Here is a 20,535-nt window from a genome sequence, read left to right as displayed (position 1 = left end):
CCAATTTGTGAGGCTGATCCAGAACACCTCTGCCGAGGGTTACCAACTCTGCTGGATGTATTACTGGAAGTTTCATCATATGACCTCCTGCCCTGCCAAACTGAATATCCTTCCCATCCTCAATATTTTGAGAACTACAAAAGAAGTGTGTTTGAAGAATATGAAAAAGCACAGAATTTTTATTTTAACCCCCCCCTATAACTTTTCTCCTGGGCTGCTCACCGCGGTGTCCAGGAGATTAATGTTTAATTCCTGGAGGGTTGGCAACCCTACCTCTAACCCAGTGGCTAGTAGGTAAAACTGCAACACGTGCTGCCTGTGGGAATAAAGTCATATTGCAGATGAGTTTGTTGAAAAATAAAGACTTGCTTATTTTATAGTCAGTGTCTTTGTCCACTGTAAACTGATTTGGATCTCAGACTTTGAAATATCAAGACTCCCCCTCTGCTGCAATGCTTACCACTTCCAATTTCCACTTAATCCTTTGCAAAACAGAAGCAGACTTTCTTAATTTAAAGTTGGAAAAGTTGCCGGTGATAATTTCAAACTAAGCCGCCCATTGGGAAACTGAGTGGATTGGATCTGCTGCTCATTTTATAAGCTGCCATCACACACGATTTCTCATCCCATTGACTTCAGTGGAAAGTAAAATCAGGTGGGGTTTAAAATGGGTGACGAAAAGCATCTTCTAAGTCTCCTGCCAGGCTAGGTTAAAAATAATTACCAATCAGCTGGTTATTGCAAAGTGATCAAAATTTCAAGCATAGTCCTGTTGCTGTGCCTGAACTACATATTTGCAGTCTGACCCTCTTCCCAAGGCACATGTGTTCCAGTTTTACTTGGCACCAGTTAGGTTGGAGGTGTTGTACATCACCACATAACAAACAGTCCCCTTCCCAGGCACAAGGATGTAATATACTCTTGGATTTTAATTATTTTAGTTTCTAATTAAGGCAGTGATTTCCAAGTCACAATGGAATGTGACTTGGAGGTGATGATATTCCCACAACCTTTTGCCATTATCCTTCTTGGTATAGAGGTTACATGGAAGGGCATTGCTGTTGAGGTAGCCTTAGTGAGTTGTTGCAGTGAATCTGGTAAATTACATAAACCCTATTGAGTTCAGTGGTGAGGGAACAATCAAGTCTTGGATATTGTTGAGCTTCTTGAGTGTTGTGGCTGCACCCATCCAGGTGAGTAGTGAATATGTCATCAAAGTGCTGATGTGTGCCTTGTGGATAGTGGAAAGACCATGAGGAAGTAGTGCTGCAGAGTACCCAATCTCTGTCCTGCTCTTGTAGCCACAGTGCTGGTAAAGCCGGTCTGGTTCAGTTTCTGGCCAATGATATCCCCCTAGAAGTTGATGATGGGGGACTCGGCAAAGTAATGTCATTAAAGGTCCAGGGGAGGTAGCTGGACTTCCTCTCTTTTAAGTTAGTCATTACCTGGCACTTATGTGGCATGAATGTTAACTGTTACATGTCAGTTGAAGTCTTTGTGTTCAGACTGGCATGGGCTGCCTCTTTACCAGAGAAGTTGTGAATAGAGCTGAACACTGTGGCATCATCAGCAAATGGCCTCACTGCTGATCTTATGACAGATAAAAGATCATTAATAAAGTAGGTGAAGATGGTTGGATTGAGGATGCTTCCCTGAGTAACTCCTGCAGTGATGTCCCAGAGTTTGATGACTGACCTGCAACAACCATGACCATCTTCCTTTACAGGAGATAGGACTCCAGCTATTGGAGGATTTTCCTTTGACCTCCCAACTCCCCCATTAGCAATAATGGTTTTGCTTAGATGGTCTGTAATCTGCACATGGTTTCTAATCCATGTTGCCAGAGTAATTATATAGATTAGATTGCTAATACTATTGAAACATTTTGTTTTCACACCATCAATTATTGTAGATTTATTGTGCTGCGTGATCTTGCTGATTTAACTTCTGAGTTAATTCTGAGTTTTTATTGATTCCTCAGCAAATGTAGCATTATTTGAATTAAGGTGGGAACAGTTGTAGTGGACCAGATAGACTTTCTTTCAGTATCATCAGTACAGTTAGTTGCCTAGTGAAGACTAAAGCATTGCTCTCTTGTCAGTTGCTGGATGCCAATCTCCTGAACTGCCCCCAAATGGTCACATAGTCGCAGGATTTGGACCTACGTACAAATATCGAGAGACGATCACCTACAGCTGTAACGCAGGTTATGAGATGGATGGCAACAGTGTTATTAAATGCAGTGAGAATAACATATTTGTACCACCACCACCTATCTGCAGACCACGTAAGTAACCATTTCTTAAACTTGAACATCGAGGGCAAACTTTTAGTAAATCTGTTGAAACTATATAAATGTCTGAATGTTGGGATGGAATTTTCCCAGTTGATATTGACACTTCTTGCTGTTCTTAAAAAAAAAAAGTGGAATACTTTTCACTGACCCAATGAGCAGGGGAAACTAATGCTTTAATTGTCCCTTTGACCATGCCTTAATTTTGTGGTCACAAACATGTGTTTGAATTTCTAACGGGAGTGGAATTCCAGTAGCTGACGGGCAGTACACATGACTGTGTGCCCAGTAGTCATGGCAGGATGTCCGATCCATTTTGAAGGCCAGGCCACATTTGCACAGGACAGCAGGCTATAGCTGGAATTCAAGCACCGCTTGGGCAGCCCACCCTTTCTGAGCTGCCACAATATCGGGCAGTCAGACGGCCTGCGAGCTGAAGAAGATAAGGTCTGTTAGGTTGGGGGAGTGAGGTGGTAATTTTGTTTGGAATAGTGAGCTGGAATGTCAGCAGCCCCAGTTGGGTGCCCCTGTTGAGCACTCCTGCTCCTCACAGTCTCACAACAAGAAAGATGAACTTCCCTTTGGTATCCTCATTGACCAGACCACCAACTAATATTGATCGGAACATGCAAACTCCCAACCCAGCCTCTACCATCTCCACTTTTTTCATCTCCAGCCATAGACTGTCTTCATGTTCCTGCCTTATAATATTAGGTTCTTTATTAATTCTTTCATGGGATGTGAACGTCGCTGGCAAGGCCAGCATTTGTTGCCCACCCCTAATTGTCCGTGAGAAGGTGGTGGTGAGCCATTGCCTTGAACTGCCGCAGTCCGTGTAGTATAGGTACATCCGCAGTGCTGTTAGGGAAGGAGTTCCAGGATTTTGATCCAGCAACAGTGAAGGAACGGTGATATATTTCCAATTCAGGATGGTGTGTGGCTTGGAGGGGAACTTGCATCTGCTGCCCTTGTCCTTTTAGGTGGTATGGATTGAGTATTTGGAAAGTGCTGTTCAAGGAGGCTTGGCGAGTTGCTGCAGTAAATCTTGTATAAGGTACACACGATGCACTGGTGGTGGAGGGAATGAATGTATAAGGTGTTGGATGGGATGCTGATCAAGTGGGTTTCTTTGTCCGGGATGGTGTCAAGCTTCTTGAGTGTTGTTGGAGCTGTATATTGTATGTTTCTTAAAATTAATGGAAGAAAAATCATGGGTGCAGTTTGTGTATTCCCAGGGCTGGATTTTCCCTCCAGGGGTGGGACTGTTACAGGGGTGTTGACCCCACCCCCAGGAGAAACAGTAACTCAGGATTTTGAATTGGACAGATTGATAGTAGAATCGGGCAGAGTCAGCATGGATTTATGAAAGGGAAATCATGCTTGACAAATCTACTAGAATTCTTCGAGGATGTAGCTCGTCGAGTTGATGAGGAGGAGCGTTGGTTCTTAGCCTGCCACCGAGAGGTTGCCTCTAGCCATCTAAACTGGCCCCACCGTCTGCTGGAAACTGCAGGCCGAAGGAGCCGGATCGAACGGGTGGATAACCCTACTGCCCCCTGATCCCACCTCTGTGAAAATGGCTGAGAGGTGGGTTCAAACGGCACACTTGCAGGCTAGGCTATTTGTAGCTCCCGCCAGCCTCTGCTCTTGGGGCCGAAGATCCAGCCTGCAGTGTCTGCCAGGAGCACAGAAGTGGAAAGTTTAGTGTCCTGTTTGTGAGTTTGCAAGCTTGCACAGTTTTTCATAAACATAAATTTCCATAAACAAAACAAAAATTAACCTCATATAATGTGGACAGAGGAGTATTAAATGTTCATGCACTGATATTGCCAAAAATAATTTTGAAGCTCAATGTAGCTTTGTCCAGTGAGTCTGTTTATACCTTCTTTGATTGTAAGCTGTATGACATACTGTACTAATCAACGCCATATTTAAGCTTCATACTTAGTTACACATTTGCACACTTGTGTTAGATTTAGCCAGTCACAATGTTGGTCCCTTTATATTTAAAGGTTCCTGTGGGAAGGTTCCACAGTTGGAAAATGGCTCACCAACTGAAGAATTAATTTCTCAGACCTCATTTGATGTGGGTACAGAAGTTACTTACAGTTGTTATACAGGCTACACGCTGAAAGACGGAAGATCAAAATCTGTTACCTGTCAGATGGATTCAACTTGGACACCATTACAGGCTATTTGTGAACGTAAGTGATAAGGATAATTTCATTTTCCTTACTAATTCTTTCACTTTGTGAATCCTCTCCAAAGTAAGTGACTTGTCCTGGAGTACAGTTCTTTCAGCAAATGCGATCTCCAGTATCTCACCTAAGAGACTGTTGTTAGAGTTTGTATAGTGAATGTTCACATGGAATCCAGCATTGGATCCATTGTGCCCCGACCCCCGATTGCTTCTTTAGTTAGAGTACACAAACCTTAAGATGGAACTGATGCACAGTGATCAGGAGTGGGAACTACTTTCTCTCTTCATTCACCTGGAGATGCTGAAGCCAACTTGAGCTTTTCTTTTCAAAAAGAAATGGAAAAATTCAACATTAAATGAGCCTTTTCTTCACAAAATGGTGCCAGTTTGTATTTTGAAGCACAACTCTGAAAATGTAAACTGCGTAACTATAATTTTTAAATGAACATAAATTATGATTTGGCAGAGCGTAATCAGATATCTTTTTGCCATAGTTTAATTGCGAGATATTAATGAGTGTGAATTGCTAAATTTAATTACCAGGGTATGACTGTGTGTGTGCCCTACTGAATTAGTTGTGTTAGTGCAGCACATGGGGAACTGTTGCATTAATTTGCTGATCAAGCTTGAGTGAAAGTATTAGATATATTGAGGAGGTGACAAAAACATGGAAAAAGATTTTAGTGGTCGTGGTCCAGAGGTTCTGCAGATTATGCTATGGAAAAAAGTGATCTTGGAGATGGATGGAGAGAGATTGGGTGGTCTTGGGGTGGGTTTAGCAGCTGCAATCGGCGGAGGTGAGCAGCAGCAATTAGCAGGGGGTAGTGGCAGACACATTCTTTTGACATGGGGTCAACTGGACCCCTTGGGTAAGTATGGGGGCCTTCCTGGCCGTTACCACCATATTGTGTTTTGCAAGTTTAGCAGGTGATGAGTGAAGTGCTGGGGCATTCAAAAATGAGACTTGTAGGGGTCCTAATTTTTTTTTAAATTCTTTACTTAAAATGTTCCCGAAGTGCATTCCTGCTGCAAGAAACATTGACCTTATCCATACTTTTGGCTAGAAATATGCGCGTGCTTTTTGTCTGCTATATCGGAGGCTTGAAAGGCTGTTTGGTGCCTAAAACCGGAAGCTCTGCAACTGAATTTCTAGGCCTTTGTGTTTTGGGACAAAGATTCTCCTAGATGCAGGCAGGTAGAGATTGAAGGCAGGGCCTGTTATAGAGGGATATTGCACCTTTGGGGTGAATCTTGCATATATTTTTGCAAACATTTTGAAAATGAATTCCAGAATTAGTAGTTGGTAGCAGTTTCATATATTAATTCCAAAATACTGTGAATTACATTGAAAAAAACATTGAAAAAATAATTTGAGCTCCTAGTATTTTGTAATATTTCTACTTTTTCTATTTTTTTGCTGTGTAGCAATGGACTGCGGTAATCCAGAAGAGATTTTGAATGGGTATTATGAGGTACCAAATACTAAGTTGGGAAGCAAAGCTACCTTTTATTGTGAGGAAGGGTGAGTTGTCCTTACTTACAGAATAATTTTGTGAAAGTTTATTTTAAAAAATTTTGTGAATAAGGTGACAGCCATTCATGTTGACGCAACAATGCAATTTACTCAACCTCAGACAACCACTACCTGTTGTTTGCATTTGTGAAGGTAGCTGTATATATTGACTACCCTGTGAAGCTTGTAACTGAATGTAAAACTGTAGGAAGTAGTTTTACACATTTTACTCTAACCGATAAAGTATTTGTAAAATTTGTGCTAAATTCTGGACTATTTATGCTGTGCACTTTCACCCATTGGCCAAACTTCTGTCACTTAGGTTCTTAAAGAACAATTGCGATATTTAATTTATGATTTATCTATCAATCCATAATTTGAGTTCAACATTGGAGGTTTGTGCCTGATGGTTCGTCAAAACTATGATTCACTTCTATTAGCCAAGAAGCACCAATACCCTTCCTAAGACTAGCTGACCTGAATTACATTCGCTGTTCCATATGAGTTCTGGCCAACACTTTGTACAGTAATAATATGTCTTGATTTTCAATGTGCCCCTGTACTAATGTCAGGATCCTTACTAACTTTTTGTTACCATACCATAGCAGTGGGTAGATAGTTGATAGCGCAGCCCTTCAATTTCTTTCCTTTGCAAGATGCTGTTCCATTGTTGCATTTAATTTTCAGTTCATGGCTTTGATTTTCAGCAGCAGCATGTTTCTGTTTCTCCAGGTACCGGATGGTGGGCCGGAACTATCAGTGGTGTACTTCCAGTGGCTGGGATGGTCAGGTTCCAGCCTGTGAATGTAAGTCAGGTTTCCAAATGTCTGGCTTCACTTTCTGTGCCAAACGATAACTTCAACTTCTAGAATTTTGGAACATGTTTTCTAAAGTATTCCATTTAACTTTACAGTGAATGTTGCCAGAATTTAATGGTGCGATTGTTCATGGGCAGCAGAAAGATTTGATTTCAGGGGCTGCTTGGAATTCTCTTTTACTTATCAAATGCTTTCCATTTTCATGGCGATGAACAGTTCAATCACTAATGAAGGAATAAAAGTAACAAATGCAGATTTTTTTTTCAATGTGCTAGTTCAGTCAAACTGTAAATGGCACTTGGACTAATACTGCCAATATCAATTCCACAGGAATTTGCTTCTACCTGCTGGACTCTAATTGTTAAATTGTGCTCTTAACTGAAGTCATGGATGTTTTTGTGATAGGGAAAGAAATTTATCAACTCGAGTTTACTTATTTAAATAGCATTTAGTTTAGAGATACAGCACTGAAACAGGCCCTTCGGCCCACCGAGTCTGTGCCGACCATGAACCACCCATTTATACTAATCCTACGCTAATTCCATATTCCTACCTGTCCCCACATTTCCCTACCACCTACCTATACTAGGGGCAATTTATAATGGCCAATTAACCTTTCAACCAGCAAGTCTTTGGCTTGTGGGAGGAAACCGGAGCACTCGGAGGAAACCCAAGCAGACACAGGAAGAACCTGCAAACTCCACACAGGCAGTACCCAGAATTGAACCCGGGTCGCTGGAGCTGTGAGGCTGCGGTGCTAACCACTGCGCCACTGTGCCGCCCTAGTTCCCAAGTAACTTGTGCTATTGTTTAAATAATTAGATGGTAAGCCAAATGTAAACCATGAAATTGTAGCTTTTGTGTGATTATATGTTAAAATATTTTTAGCTTCCCGTAGAAAGAATAAGGGGGTCACATACTCCCTGGAAAATAAGTGACTGAATAGGTGAGAGGAACAGAGGAATCTGGGAGTAGAGATGCATAAATCACTAAAAGTAGTGATGTAGGTTTGTAAGTTCATTAAAAAAAAAAGCAAAGCACTATAGTTCATTTCTGGAGGGATAGATATGAAAAGCAGAGAAATTAAGTTAAACTTAATTGTATAGAACCTTAATTAGACCTCACATGCACTACTGTGAACAGTTCTGGTATCCATGTTATAGAAAGGACATAGAGGCATTAGAAAAGGTACAAAAAAGATTTACTAGAGTGATATCAGAACTGAGAGGTTATCCCTATCAGGAAAGATTGAAAAAGCTGGGGCTCCTTTCTTTGGTAAAGGGGAGATTGAGGAGTGACTTGACTGAGGTTCTAAGGTTATGAAAGGGTTTGATAGGGTAGCTGGAGAGAAGATATTTCCACTTGCGGGTGAGACCAGATCTTGGAGCCGTAAAAATAAAAGTTACTAGTAAATACAACGGGGGTTTCAGAAGAAGTTCCTTCGCCTAGAGAGTGGTTAGAATGTGGGACTCATTACCACAAGGAGTAGTTGAGCTGAATAGCATAGATGCATTTAAGGGGAAGTAAGATAAACACATGAGGGAGAAAGGAATAGAAGGTTATGCTGATGTGGTTAGATGAAGAAGGGTGAAAGGAAGCTTGTGTGGAGCATAAGCACCCACAAAGATCAATTGGACTGCATTGGCCCATTTCTGTGTTGTAAATACTTTGTAATACTTTGTATTTCATCTTCCTTTTGTTTAGTGTTTCTGATTTTACAATCTTGTGACGTGTGCTGTACCTAAGTGGAAAGCAACTAATCTTCCAGCTTTCACTGTTTACCCTGGCTTCCCGATATTCATCTCTCTCTGTTTAACTGCTCGTCCAAAAAAAAAAACATGCAGCTGAGCTGAAGCTAGTATTATTGAGAGGGGTTAGAAAGGAAATGGCAGAGAGAAGAATGCCTAAGCCCTGCTCTGAATTTCATGCATTGGGTTGATCAGTATACTGTGCCATTGACGACACTGAAACTGATCCCTGAAGCTTTTGATCTACTGTCTGTTCAGGTCTCCAACTTAACTTAATTCTTCCCTAACACTCACTTGTGATAATCTTCCACCTATTAGTAACGGGATAGCTCCAATACCCCATGATGGCGAGCACTAGGAACGTGGAATGGTAGCAAAATATTCTTATAATGGTGACTATTCATTGATTGGTGCAGAAAAAAACTTGATTGTACAGCAACAGAAAAGTGGGACAAAAACCCACTAATGTGCAAAGATCCCAACTGCAAGATCAGAATTACTTGCCAGTGCTTTTTTAACATGTTGCCTCCAATTTGTGAGGCTGATCCAGAACACCTCTGCCGAGGGTTACCAACTCTGCTGGATGTATTACTGGAAGTTTCATCATATGACCTCCTGCCCTGCCAAACTGAATATCCTTCCCATCCTCAATATTTTGAGAACTACAAAAGAAGTGTGTTTGAAGAATATGAAAAAGCACAGAATTTTTATTTTAACCCCCCCCTATAATTTTTCTCCTGGGCTGCTCACCGCGGTGTCCAGGAGATTAATGTTTAATTCCTGGAGGGTTGGCAACCCTACCTCTAACCCAGTGGCTAGTAGGTAAAACTGCAACACGTGCTGCCTGTGGGAATAAAGTCATATTGCAGATGAGTTTGTTGAAAAATAAAGACTTGCTTATTTTATAGTCAGTGTCTTTGTCCACTGTAAACTGATTTGGATCTCAGACTTTGAAATATAAAGACTCCCCCTATGCTACAATGCTTACCACTTCCAATTTCCACTTAATCCTTTGCAAAACAGAAGCAGACTTTCTTAATTTAAAGTTGGAAAAGTTGCCGGTGGTAATTTCAAACTAAGCCGCCCATTGGGAAACTGACTGGATTGGATCTGCTGCTCATTTTATAAGCTGCCATCACACACGATTTCACATCCCATTGACTTCAGTGGAAAGTAAAATCAGGTGGGGTTTAAAATGGGTGACGAAAAGCATCTTCTAAGTCTCCTGCCAGGCTAGGTTAAAAATAATTACCAATCAGCTGGTTATTGCAAAGTGATCAAAATTTCAAGCATAGTCCTGTTACTGTGCCTGAACTACATATTTGCAGTCTGACCCTCTTCCCAAGGCACATGTGTTCCAGTTTTACTTGGCACCAGTTAGGTTGGAGGTGTTGTACATCACCACATAACAAACAGTCCCCTTCCCAGACACAAGGATGTAATATACTCTTGGATTTTAATTATTTTAGTTTCTAATTAAGGCAGTGATTTCCAAGTCACAATGGAATGTGACTTGGAGGTGATGATATTCCCACAACCTTTTGCCATTATCCTTCTTGGTATAGAGGTTACATGGAAGGGCATTGCTGTTGAGGTAGCCTTAGTGAGTTGTTGCAGTGAATCTGGTAAATTACATAAACCCTATTGAGTTCAGTGGTGAGGGAACAATCAAGTCTTGGATATTGTTGAGCTTCTTGAGTGTTGTGGCTGCACCCATCCAGGTGAGTAGTGAATATGTCATCAAAGTGCTGATGTGTGCCTTGTGGATAGTGGAAAGACCATGAGGAAGTAGTGCTGCAGAGTACCCAATCTCTGTCCTGCTCTTGTAGCCACAGTGCTGGTAAAGCCGGTCTGGTTCAGTTTCTGGCCAATGATATCCCCCTAGAAGTTGATGATGGGGGACTCGGCAAAGTAATGTCATTAAAGGTCCAGGGGAGGTAGCTGGACGTTCGCTCTTTTAAGATAGTCATTACCTGGCACTTATGTGGCATGAATGTTAACTGTTACATGTCAGTTGAAGTCTTTGTGTTCAGACTGGAATGGGCTGCCTCTTTACCAGAGAAGTTGTGAATAGAGCTGAACACTGTGGCATCATCAGCAAATGGCCTCACTGCTGATCTTATGACAGATAAAAGATCATTAATAAAGTAGGTGAAGATGGTTGGATTGAGGATGCTTCCCTGAGTAACTCCTGCAGTGATGTCCCAGAGTTTGATGACTGACCTGCAACAACCATGACCATCTTCCTTTACAGGAGATAGGACTCCAGCTATTGGAGGATTTTCCTTTGACCTCCCAACTCCCCCATTAGCAATAATGGTTTTGCTTAGATGGTCTGTAATCTGCACATGGTTTCTAATCCATGTTGCCAGAGTAATTATATAGATTAGATTGCTAATACTATTGAAACATTTTGTTTTCACACCATCAATTATTGTAGATTTATTGTGCTGCGTGATCTTGCTGATTTAACTTCTGAGTTAATTCTGAGTTTTTATTGATTCCTCAGCAAATGTAGCATTATTTGAATTAAGGTGGGAACAGTTGTAGTGGACCAGATAGACTTTCTTTCAGTATCATCAGTACAGTTAGTTGCCTAGTGAAGACTAAAGCATTGCTCTCTTGTCAGTTGCTGGATGCCAATCTCCTGAACTGCCCCCAAATGGTCACATAGTCGCAGGATTTGGACCTACGTACAAATATCGAGAGACGATCACCTACAGCTGTAACGCAGGTTATGAGATGGATGGCAACAGTGTTATTAAATGCAGTGAGAATAACATATTTGTACCACCACCACCTATCTGCAGACCACGTAAGTAACTATTTCTTAAACTTGAACATCGAGGGCAAACTTTTAGTAAATCTGTTGAAACTATATAAATGTCTGAATGTTGGGATGGAATTTTCACAGTTGATATTGACACTTCTTGCTGTTCTTAAAAAAAAAAGTGGAATACTTTTCACTGACCCAATGAGCAGGGGAAACTAATGCTTTAATTGTCCCTTTGACCATGCCTTAATTTTGTGGTCACAAACTTGTTTGAATTTCTAACGGGAGTGGAATTCCAGTAGCTGACGGGCAGTACACATAACTGTGTGCCCAGTAGTCATGGCAGGATGTCCGATCCATTTTGAAGGCCAGGCCTCATTTGAACAGGACAGCAGGCTATAGCTGGAATTCAAGCACCGCTTGGGCAGCCCACCCTTTCTGAGCTGCCACAATATCGGGCAGTCAGACGGCCTGCGAGCTGAAGAAGATAAGGTCTGTTGGGTTGGGGGAGTGAGGTGGTAATTTTGTTTGGAATAGTGAGCTGGAATGTCAGCAGCCCCAGTTGGGTGCCCCTGTTGAGCACTCCTGCTCCTCACAGTCTCACAACAAGAAAGATGAACTTCCCTTTGGTATCCTCATTGACCAGACCACCAACTAATATTGATCGGAACATGCAAACTCCCAACCCACCCTCTACCATCTCCACTTTCTTCATCTCCAGCCATAGACTGTCTTCATGTTCCTGCCTTATAATATTAGGTTCTTTATTAATTCTTTCATGGGATGTGAACGTCGCTGGCAAGGCCAGCATTTGTTGCCCACCCCTAATTGTCCGTGAGAAGGTGGTGGTGAGCCATTGTCTTGAACTGCCGCAGTCTGTGTAGTATAGGTACATCCGCAGTGCTGTTAGGGAAGGAGTTCCAGGATTTTGATCCAGCAAAAGTGAAGGAACGGTGATATATTTCCAATTCAGGATGGTGTGTGGCTTGGAGGGGAACTTGCATCTGCTGCCCTTGTCCTTTTAGGTGGTAGAGATTGAGTATTTGGAAAGTGCTGTTCAAGGAGGCTTGGCGCGTTGCTGCACTAAATCTTGTATAAGGTACATACTGTGCACTGGTGGTGGAGGGAATGAATGTATAAGGTGTTGGATGGGATGCTGGACAGAGGAGTATTAAATGTTCATGCACTGATATTGCCAAAAATAATTTTGAAGCTCAATGTAGCTTTGTCCAGTGAGTCTGTTTATACCTTCTTTGATTGTAAGCTGTATGACATACTGTACTAATCAACGCCATATTTAAGCTTCATACTTAGTTACACATTTGCACACTTGTGTTAGATTTAGCCAGTCACAATGTTGGTCCCTTTATATTTAAAGGTTCCTGTGGGAAGGTTCCACAGTTGGAAAATGGCTCACCAACTGAAGAATTAATTTCTCAGACCTCATTTGATGTGGGTACAGAAGTTACTTACAGTTGTTATACAGGCTACACGCTGAAAGACGGAAGATCAAAATCTGTTACCTGTCAGATGGATTCAATTTGGACACCATTACAGGCTATTTGTGAACGTAAGTGATAAGGATAATTTCATTTTCCTTACTAATTCTTTCACTTTGTGAATCCTCTCCAAAGTAAGTGACTTGTCCTGGAGTACAGTTCTTTCAGCAAATGCGACCTCCAGTATCTCACCTAAGAGACTGTTGTTAGAGTTTGTATAGTGAATGTTCACATGGAATCTAGCATTGGATCCATTGTGCCCCGACCCCCGATTGCTTCTTTAGTTAGAGTACACAAACCTTAAGATGGAACTGATGCACAGTGATCAGGAGTGGGAACTACTTTCTCTCTTCATTCACCTGGAGATGCTGAAGCCAACTTGAGCTTTTCTTTTCAAAAAGAAATGGAAAAATTCAACATTAAATGAGCCTTTTCTTCACAAAATGGTGCCAGTTTGTATTTTGAAGCACAACTCTGAAAATGTAAACTGCGTAACTATAATTTTTAAATGAACATAAATTATGATTTGGCAGAGCATAATCAGATATCTTTTTGCCATAGTTTAATTGCGAGATATTAATGAGTGTGAATTGCTAAATTTAATTACCAAGGTGATAGTAATGACCCTGACTTAAATCATTCTTATACTCCCTTCCCTAACTCTTCCATTCTCATTATAGGAAGCAACTAGATCTGTGTGAGTGCCCTACTGAATTAGTTGTGTTAGTGCAGCACATGGGGAACTGTTGCATTAATTTGCTGATCAAGCTTGAGTGAAAGTATTAGATATATTGAGGAGGTGACAAAAACATGGAAAAGATTTTAGTGGTCGTGGTCCTGAGGTTCTGCAGATTATGCTATGGAAAAAAGTGATCTTGGAGATGGATAAGAGACTTTGAAGTCAGTTCCTCACTTTTGAGTTCCAACACCCTTGAAATGAAGGACAACATTCCATTAATCATTTTGATTATGTTTTGTTCTCTGCACTAGTTTTCAGTGACCTATGCACATAGACACCTAAACACCTTTGTCCATCACAATTCCTCGTCTCTCACCATTCAGTAAGTAGCTGCATACCTAACATAAGTTTTTGGTTTACTGATGAATGTTGTTGCAGGTCAATGCATCGTGATGTTGAAGACAGAGACCTGTTGCTGTGACATATTGCAGATTTAGAAGACATCTTGCTTTTGTCTTGCCATTCATTCCAAAGTTGGGGTAACCTGACTTTCTGCATTATTGTGTAGTTGCTAATCAACCTCATGTTAAATATCTGTGAACTGCAATGAAAAAACCGTTGGAGATTTTGGGGTTTTGAACATTTCTACCTTTTCTCATTTTATTTTCTGCACAGCAATAAACTGTGGTTACCCTGGGGATATTGTGAATGGATATTACAAGGCATCAAATACGACAGTTGGGAATAGAGTTACTTTTTATTGTCACATTGGGTAAGTATTCAGTATGTAAATTGAATAATTTTTGTGAAGAACTATATTATTTTAACGTTGTGATTTAAGATAATTTCAGATGACTATCTCTGGTTCTTCACATTTCTGATGACAGCTATCCATGTGAGCTCTGAGTGAGGTTTTCCATTTAGTGCTGAACTGGAAGTTTAAAAAAAAATAGATCTGTTTACTTTTTAAGGTGAGGCACGTTTGTGCTGGGATTGGAATATTAATGCCAAGACACAAATGGAAAATGTGTTATTGATGCCGAAATTCATAAACGGAGATCAAAACTGATCATCTGTGTCTGCTGCTTTCTCAAAATGCTTAAATTGTATTGTAAATTAGCCCCAAGGTAATCTGGATGCACCAATGTACCTCCTTTGAACTGTCCTTTCTACGGGGTCTGACCACTGTTTTTTTTTTAGAAACAAAACAATTGTATTTGATTCCTCCTTCTTTGTTCCACTGACCTCACTCCATTTTGATTTTTTTTAATACAGTGTGTTAGTTGAAAACATTTACCACTGTGGAGCTTAAATTTCTCACCTGGTCAACACACGGTAACACTCTTTCAATTAACGTTCTGGTCACTGATAACAGGTGGCTTGCTTTTCTTTTCCTAGATACAACATGGTCGGTAGGGATTATCGGGAATGTACAGCTGAGGGTTGGGATGGCCAGGTTCCATCCTGTGAACGTAAGTTATGTTTCCATGCTTTATAGAGTGACTGACTTGCTGTATTGTGCCAAATGATTGAGCCACTTTCAATGAATTGTCATGCAGCGTTAGTTCACATCCAAGTTTTCTTCCATACAGTATTTTGACATCTAGCTTGGAGTTCTGACTTTTTGGAATGGGAGGAAACAGTTTTTCAATGCATTGAATCAACATTGCACATTAAAGGAACATAATGTGAAAGGAGAAATGACCATTCATCAAATCAATCCTGCTCCTTCCGGAAGACTTGAATCTTCTGCCCTATTGCAAATGGTCGTGTTGGAGTAAGGTGTCGGGTTTTGGGTGATGGAAAGTTTAGGAGGTGCTAAGTTTCGTGGGGTTTTAGCTGACAGGAAGTGGTAGATTGGGACATGGGTGATCTAGGATATGGAGGTGGCAGATAAAGGAAAGGTGCAAGAACCAGTAATGATCGAGTTAAATCATGCTCATATTCCCTTCTCCATCATTTCCATTCAGGTCATAAGATGCAACTCAATCTGTGTGTGTGCCCTACTGAATTAGTTCTGTTATTTCAGTACATGAGAAACTGGGAAACTGTTGCATTATTTTGCTGATCAAGCTTGAGTGAAAGTAATAGATATATTGGGGAGGTGACAAAAACATGGAGAAAGATTTTAGTGGTGGTGGAGCTGAGGTATAGCAGATTATGCTATGGAAGCAGAAAGAAGTGATCTTGGAGATGGATTAGAGACTTTGAAGTCACTTCCTCACTTTCGAGTTCTGAATCACTTGAAATAAAGGACAACATTCCATCAACCATTTTGATTACGTAGTTTACCTGTGCACAAGTGTTCAGTGACTTCCGTACAACACCTCTGTCCTTCACTCCTCGTCTCACCATTTAGTAAGCCGCTGGATACTTGGCCTGTGTTTTTGGATTGCTGGTGAATATTGATGACGGTCAATCTATGGTGATGTTGAAGACAGAGACCAGTTGCTGTGACGTATTGCAGATTTAGAGAATATCTTGCATTTGTCTTGCCATTCATTCCAATGCTGGGGTAACCTGACCTTCTGCATTATTGTGTAGTAGCTAATAAGTGTCATGTTAAATATCTGTGAATTGCCTCGAGAAAACCGTTGGAGATTTTGGAGTTTTAAACATTTCTGCCTTTTCTCATTTTATTTTCTGTACAGCAATAAACTGTGGTCACCCTGGGGATATTGTGAATGGATATTACAAGGCACAAAATACCACAGTTGGAAATAGAGTTATTTTTTATTGTGACATTGGGTAAGTATTCAGTATATAAACTGAATAATTTTCATGAAGAACTATATTATTTTAATGTTGTGATTGAGATAATTTCAGATGACCATGTTTGGTTCTTCACATTTCTGATGACAGCTATCCATGTGAGCTCTGAGTGAGGTTTCCCATTTAGTGTTGAACTGGCAATTTAAAAAAAAGATCTGTATACTTTATAAGTTGAGGACATTTCATGCTGGGATTAGAATATTGACGCCAAGGCTAAAATGGAAAATGGGTTATTGATGCCTAGATTCATAGATGGAGATCAAAACTGAATATCTGTGCATGCTGCTTTCTGAAAATGCACAAATTATATTGTAAATCAGCTCCAATGTGTGTTGAATGCATCACTGTTCCTCTTGTGATGTGTGCTTCATTTGCCGTCTGACCAGCATCTTTTTGTTTAGAAACAATACAACTGTATTTGATTCCTCCTTTGTTCAACTGACCTCATCCCATTTTGATTTTTTTAATACAGTATGTTGTTAGTTTCAAACATTTTGCCACTAAAGTCCTTAAATTTCTCACCTGGGCAACACATGGTAACACTTTTCCAATTATCGTTCAGGTCACTGATAACAGGTGGCTTGCTTTTCTTTTTCTAGATACAAAATGGTCGGTAGGGATTATCGGGAATGTACAGCTGAGGGCTGGGATGGCCAGGTTCCGTCCTGTGAAAGTAAGTTCTGTTTCCACATTTAGTAAATGACTGGCTTGCTGGACTGAGCCAAATGATTGAGCCACGTTCAATGAATTGTCATGCAGCGTTGGTTCACATCCAAGTTTTCTGCCTGTTGTGAGTGCTTCCATTTTTTTTGTTATTTTATGAGGATTTGTGTTTTAAAACTGAAAGAAGATTCCATAGATGCTGGATTTTGTGTGTTTTTTTTTAAGTGGTGATCAGAAGTTCTTTTGGACTTGGCTTGTAAACAACAGTTACTGGAAGGCACCTGTTTTCATATATATACCCAGTAGGAGGCTTTTTTGTCATGGGGAAGATGTTGACCAAGAGGTGACAGGTCAGGATATATAGGAGTTAGGAGGCTTGACTCCTGAGATGTATTTGGTTTTTCTTTTGGACAGGCTGTTGGGAATGGACAGTGTTGTGAAAAGGAGTTAATAAAATCAACCTGCCAAGGACAAACCCCAGCTCAGCCTTTTCCAGCTCTTTGAAAATCCTGCCATTTTTTCTATTTGTTTGAGAAGCTCTTGGAAGCGAGTGTAAGAAATAGTGAAATTCATGCTGCATTTCTGCTGCAAGGCCTGCTTGAAACCTCTGTTGTTGCATTTTTCCTGGAAAGCCTTCCCAAACTGATCTTTACTGTCACCTGAAAAGAACTGTTCTCGGAAGATCCCAGTGACCGCTCTCGATGCGTATTTGGGACGCCAAACCAAAAACAAAGGACACCTGACATCTTTCCATCTCTTCTCATTTTTCTTCAAGAATTAGCAAGTATTCTTTTTTGTCCAGCTCTAAAGAGAAAATCTGTTTTTTGGTTAACTGGTGTGTTTGTGTGTGTGTGTGTGTGTGTGTGCGCGTGCGTACGGTTGTGTGTGTGTGTGGCTAAGGTATTTCAATCTGTTTGTTAATGCTTTGTTTCATTTCTGGTTCAGACATGTTCTATATTAAACTGATAATTTTGTTATTTATTAAAGAAACCTGGTGTATTTTGGGGACCCTATCGGTAACTGGGAAAAAATTTAAATATATGTTGTGACCCGTGGAGAACTGAAACTAGAAAAACAGTACACTCCTCCCGCCTTGGTCGTAGCATTCCTTTCAGTATTTTGATGTCCTCGAGCTTGGAGTACTGTCTTTTTGGAATGGGAGGATACAGTTTTTCAATGCATTGATTCAACATTGTGTATTCAATGAACAGAATCTGAAATGAGAAATGGCCATTCGTTAAATCAATCTTGCTCCTTCCAGATGACTTGAATCTTCTGCCCTATTGCAAATGGTAGTGTTGGAGCAAGGTGTCGAGTTTTGGGTGATGGAAAGTTGAGGAGGTGCTACATTTGGTGGGGTTTTAGCTGGCAGGAAATGATAGATTGGGACATGGGTAATCTAGGTTGTGGTGGTGGCTAAAGGAAAGGTGCAAGCACCAGAAATAATCCATACTTAATTCATGCTCATACTCCCTTCTTCACCACTTCCATTTTTGTTATAGGATGCAACTCGATCTGTGTGTGTGCCCTACTGAATTAGTTGTGTTAGTGCAGTACATGGGAAACTGTTGCATTAATTTGTTGATTGTTACAACCGAGGCAGGAGCAATGCACTGTCAATTCAGTCCTATCACTCCACAGGTCATAGCATATCATTAAATTTTCCCACTTAACCAGAAAACTGCCAAATTAAACACTTTATTAACACCCAGAATAAAGTACACCAAACCAGGTATCTTTAAACAACAATAAATTAACTGTTTATATAAATAAACTAAATCTTAGACATCATTAAGATAAATTTATGCCTAAAGACCTTATAGCATCTTATTTATCATAACCCCCCCTCCCCCCAACCCGGCCCCCAAGCACATATACATACATGGAAAAACTATCGGTTCAGCGGTTTTTAAAAAATGAGGTTTCTTCGGAATAAAATAAGTAATTGGGTTGTAAGTCCTGGTGGGCGCGTTCCCAGTCAATGAGGTGTCCCAGAGTTGAATTGTCAGATGCCAATCGAAATCTTTAGGCGAATATGACGTAACTGTCTTTAATAAATAGGCATTCAAGGTATTTTAGCTGCAGCAGGCATCACATAGTTCTTTCAATGAGGAGCACAGCAATAGGTCTACTTGGATTTTCAAACTGCCAGTCCTTTGGCAGAAACTTCACTGAGAATTCCAGCAAACACAAACAGGCAATAGAGATAGTTACTTCTGTAGCAGAGAATTCTTAACGTTTCGAAGTAATTCTTTCCCTGGTTTTTTCGTTCTTAGGCAAACACATTATGCGCTCAATGCAGCTCTTCTCTGCTGATATATAGACAGCTTCTTTTCAGTAATCGCACATCGTTGTGCTCCAGATCAGACTGGTTTCAGCCAGTCCCTGCACACAGTTAAATTGATACATTACAACAAATCTCCTACTCTTACCTAAGGAACAGGCTGGCTGTGGCACTCTTCTGAAAGAATTTAAGAAAACCTGTCTCTCTGTCTTAAAGGTGCTCTGTTTTTAGACAGAGTCTTAAAGGCACACTGTTTTAAACAGAGGAGAAAGAAATAATTATGTGACGTGATCAAGCTTGAGTGAAAGTAACAGATATATTGAGGAGGTGACAAAAACATGAAGAATGATTTTAATAGTGGTGGTGCTTAGGTACTGCAGATTATTCTGTGGAAGTGGAAAGAAGTGGTCTTGGAGATGAAGAGACTTTGAAGTCACTTCCTCACTTTTGAGTTCCAGCACACTTGAAATGAATGAAAACATTCCATCAACCATTTTGATTATGTTTTGTACCTGTGTTCAGTGACATACCTACATAGACACATAAATATCTTTGCTCCTTCACTGCTTCTTGTCTCTCACCATTTAGTAAGTAGCTGGAAACGTGACCTGTGTTTTTGGATTGCTGGTGAATATTATTGCAGGTCAATGCATAGTGATGTTGAAGACAGAGACCAGTTGCTGTGACGTATTGCGAACTTAGAGAATATCTTGCATTTGTCTTGCCATTCATTCCAAAGTTGGGGTAACCTGATGTTCTGCATTATTGTGCAGTAGCTAATTAGCTTCAGTTAAATATCTGTGGATTGCTTTGAGAAAACTGTTGGAGATTTTGAATATTTCTACCTTTTCTCATTTTATTTTTTGCACAGTAATAAACTGTGGTCACCCTGGGGATATTGTGAATGGATATTACAAGGCACAAAATATGACAGTTGGAAATAAAGTTACATTTCATTGTGACATTGGGTAAGTATTCAGTGTATAAATTGAATAATTTTTGTGAAGAACTATATTGTTGTGATTAAGATAATTTGAGATGACCATCTCTGGTTCTTCACATTTCTGATGACAGTTATCCTTGTGACCTGTGACTGAGGCTTCCCATTTAGTGTTGAATGGGCAGATTTTAAAAAATAGATCTGTATACGTTTTTAAGGTGAGGGGTGTTCGTGCCGGGATTAGAATATTAATGCCAAGGCATAAATGGAAAACTTATTATTGATGCCTAGATTCATAAATGGAGATCAAAACTGAACATCTGTGTCTGCTGCTTTCTCAAAATGGTTAAATT

The 20,535-nt window shown here is 40.4% G+C and overlaps 1 protein-coding gene across 8 annotated transcripts in view; it reads left to right on the top strand.

The window, feature by feature from the left end:
* LOC137383885 (sushi, von Willebrand factor type A, EGF and pentraxin domain-containing protein 1-like) overlaps window positions 1-20,535 on the top strand; it is a 202,214-nt gene that overhangs the window by 119,876 nt on the left and 61,803 nt on the right. For 6 of the 8 annotated variants that reach the window (XM_068057250.1, XM_068057245.1, XM_068057248.1 and 3 more), the window contains 11 exons: window positions 2,102-2,287; window positions 4,306-4,497; window positions 5,919-6,015; window positions 6,739-6,812; window positions 11,202-11,387; window positions 12,724-12,915; window positions 14,199-14,295; window positions 14,922-14,995; window positions 16,175-16,271; window positions 16,895-16,968; window positions 20,114-20,210. In XM_068057250.1, coding sequence (XP_067913351.1) covers window positions 2,102-2,287; window positions 4,306-4,497; window positions 5,919-6,015; window positions 6,739-6,812; window positions 11,202-11,387; window positions 12,724-12,915; window positions 14,199-14,295; window positions 14,922-14,995; window positions 16,175-16,271; window positions 16,895-16,968; window positions 20,114-20,210 — 1,366 coding nt within the window. The remainder of the gene's footprint in view (window positions 1-2,101; window positions 2,288-4,305; window positions 4,498-5,918; window positions 6,016-6,738; window positions 6,813-11,201; window positions 11,388-12,723; window positions 12,916-14,198; window positions 14,296-14,921; window positions 14,996-16,174; window positions 16,272-16,894; window positions 16,969-20,113; window positions 20,211-20,535) is intronic. The other 2 variants (XM_068057247.1, XM_068057249.1) reach the window with 2 other exon arrangements.

Source organism: Heterodontus francisci, chromosome 25, assembly GCF_036365525.1.
Source record: "Heterodontus francisci isolate sHetFra1 chromosome 25, sHetFra1.hap1, whole genome shotgun sequence".
Taxonomy (NCBI): Eukaryota; Metazoa; Chordata; class Chondrichthyes; order Heterodontiformes; family Heterodontidae; genus Heterodontus; species Heterodontus francisci.
Note: the sequence above shows the minus strand (reverse complement) of the source record. Positions and strands in the feature narration are given on the sequence as shown.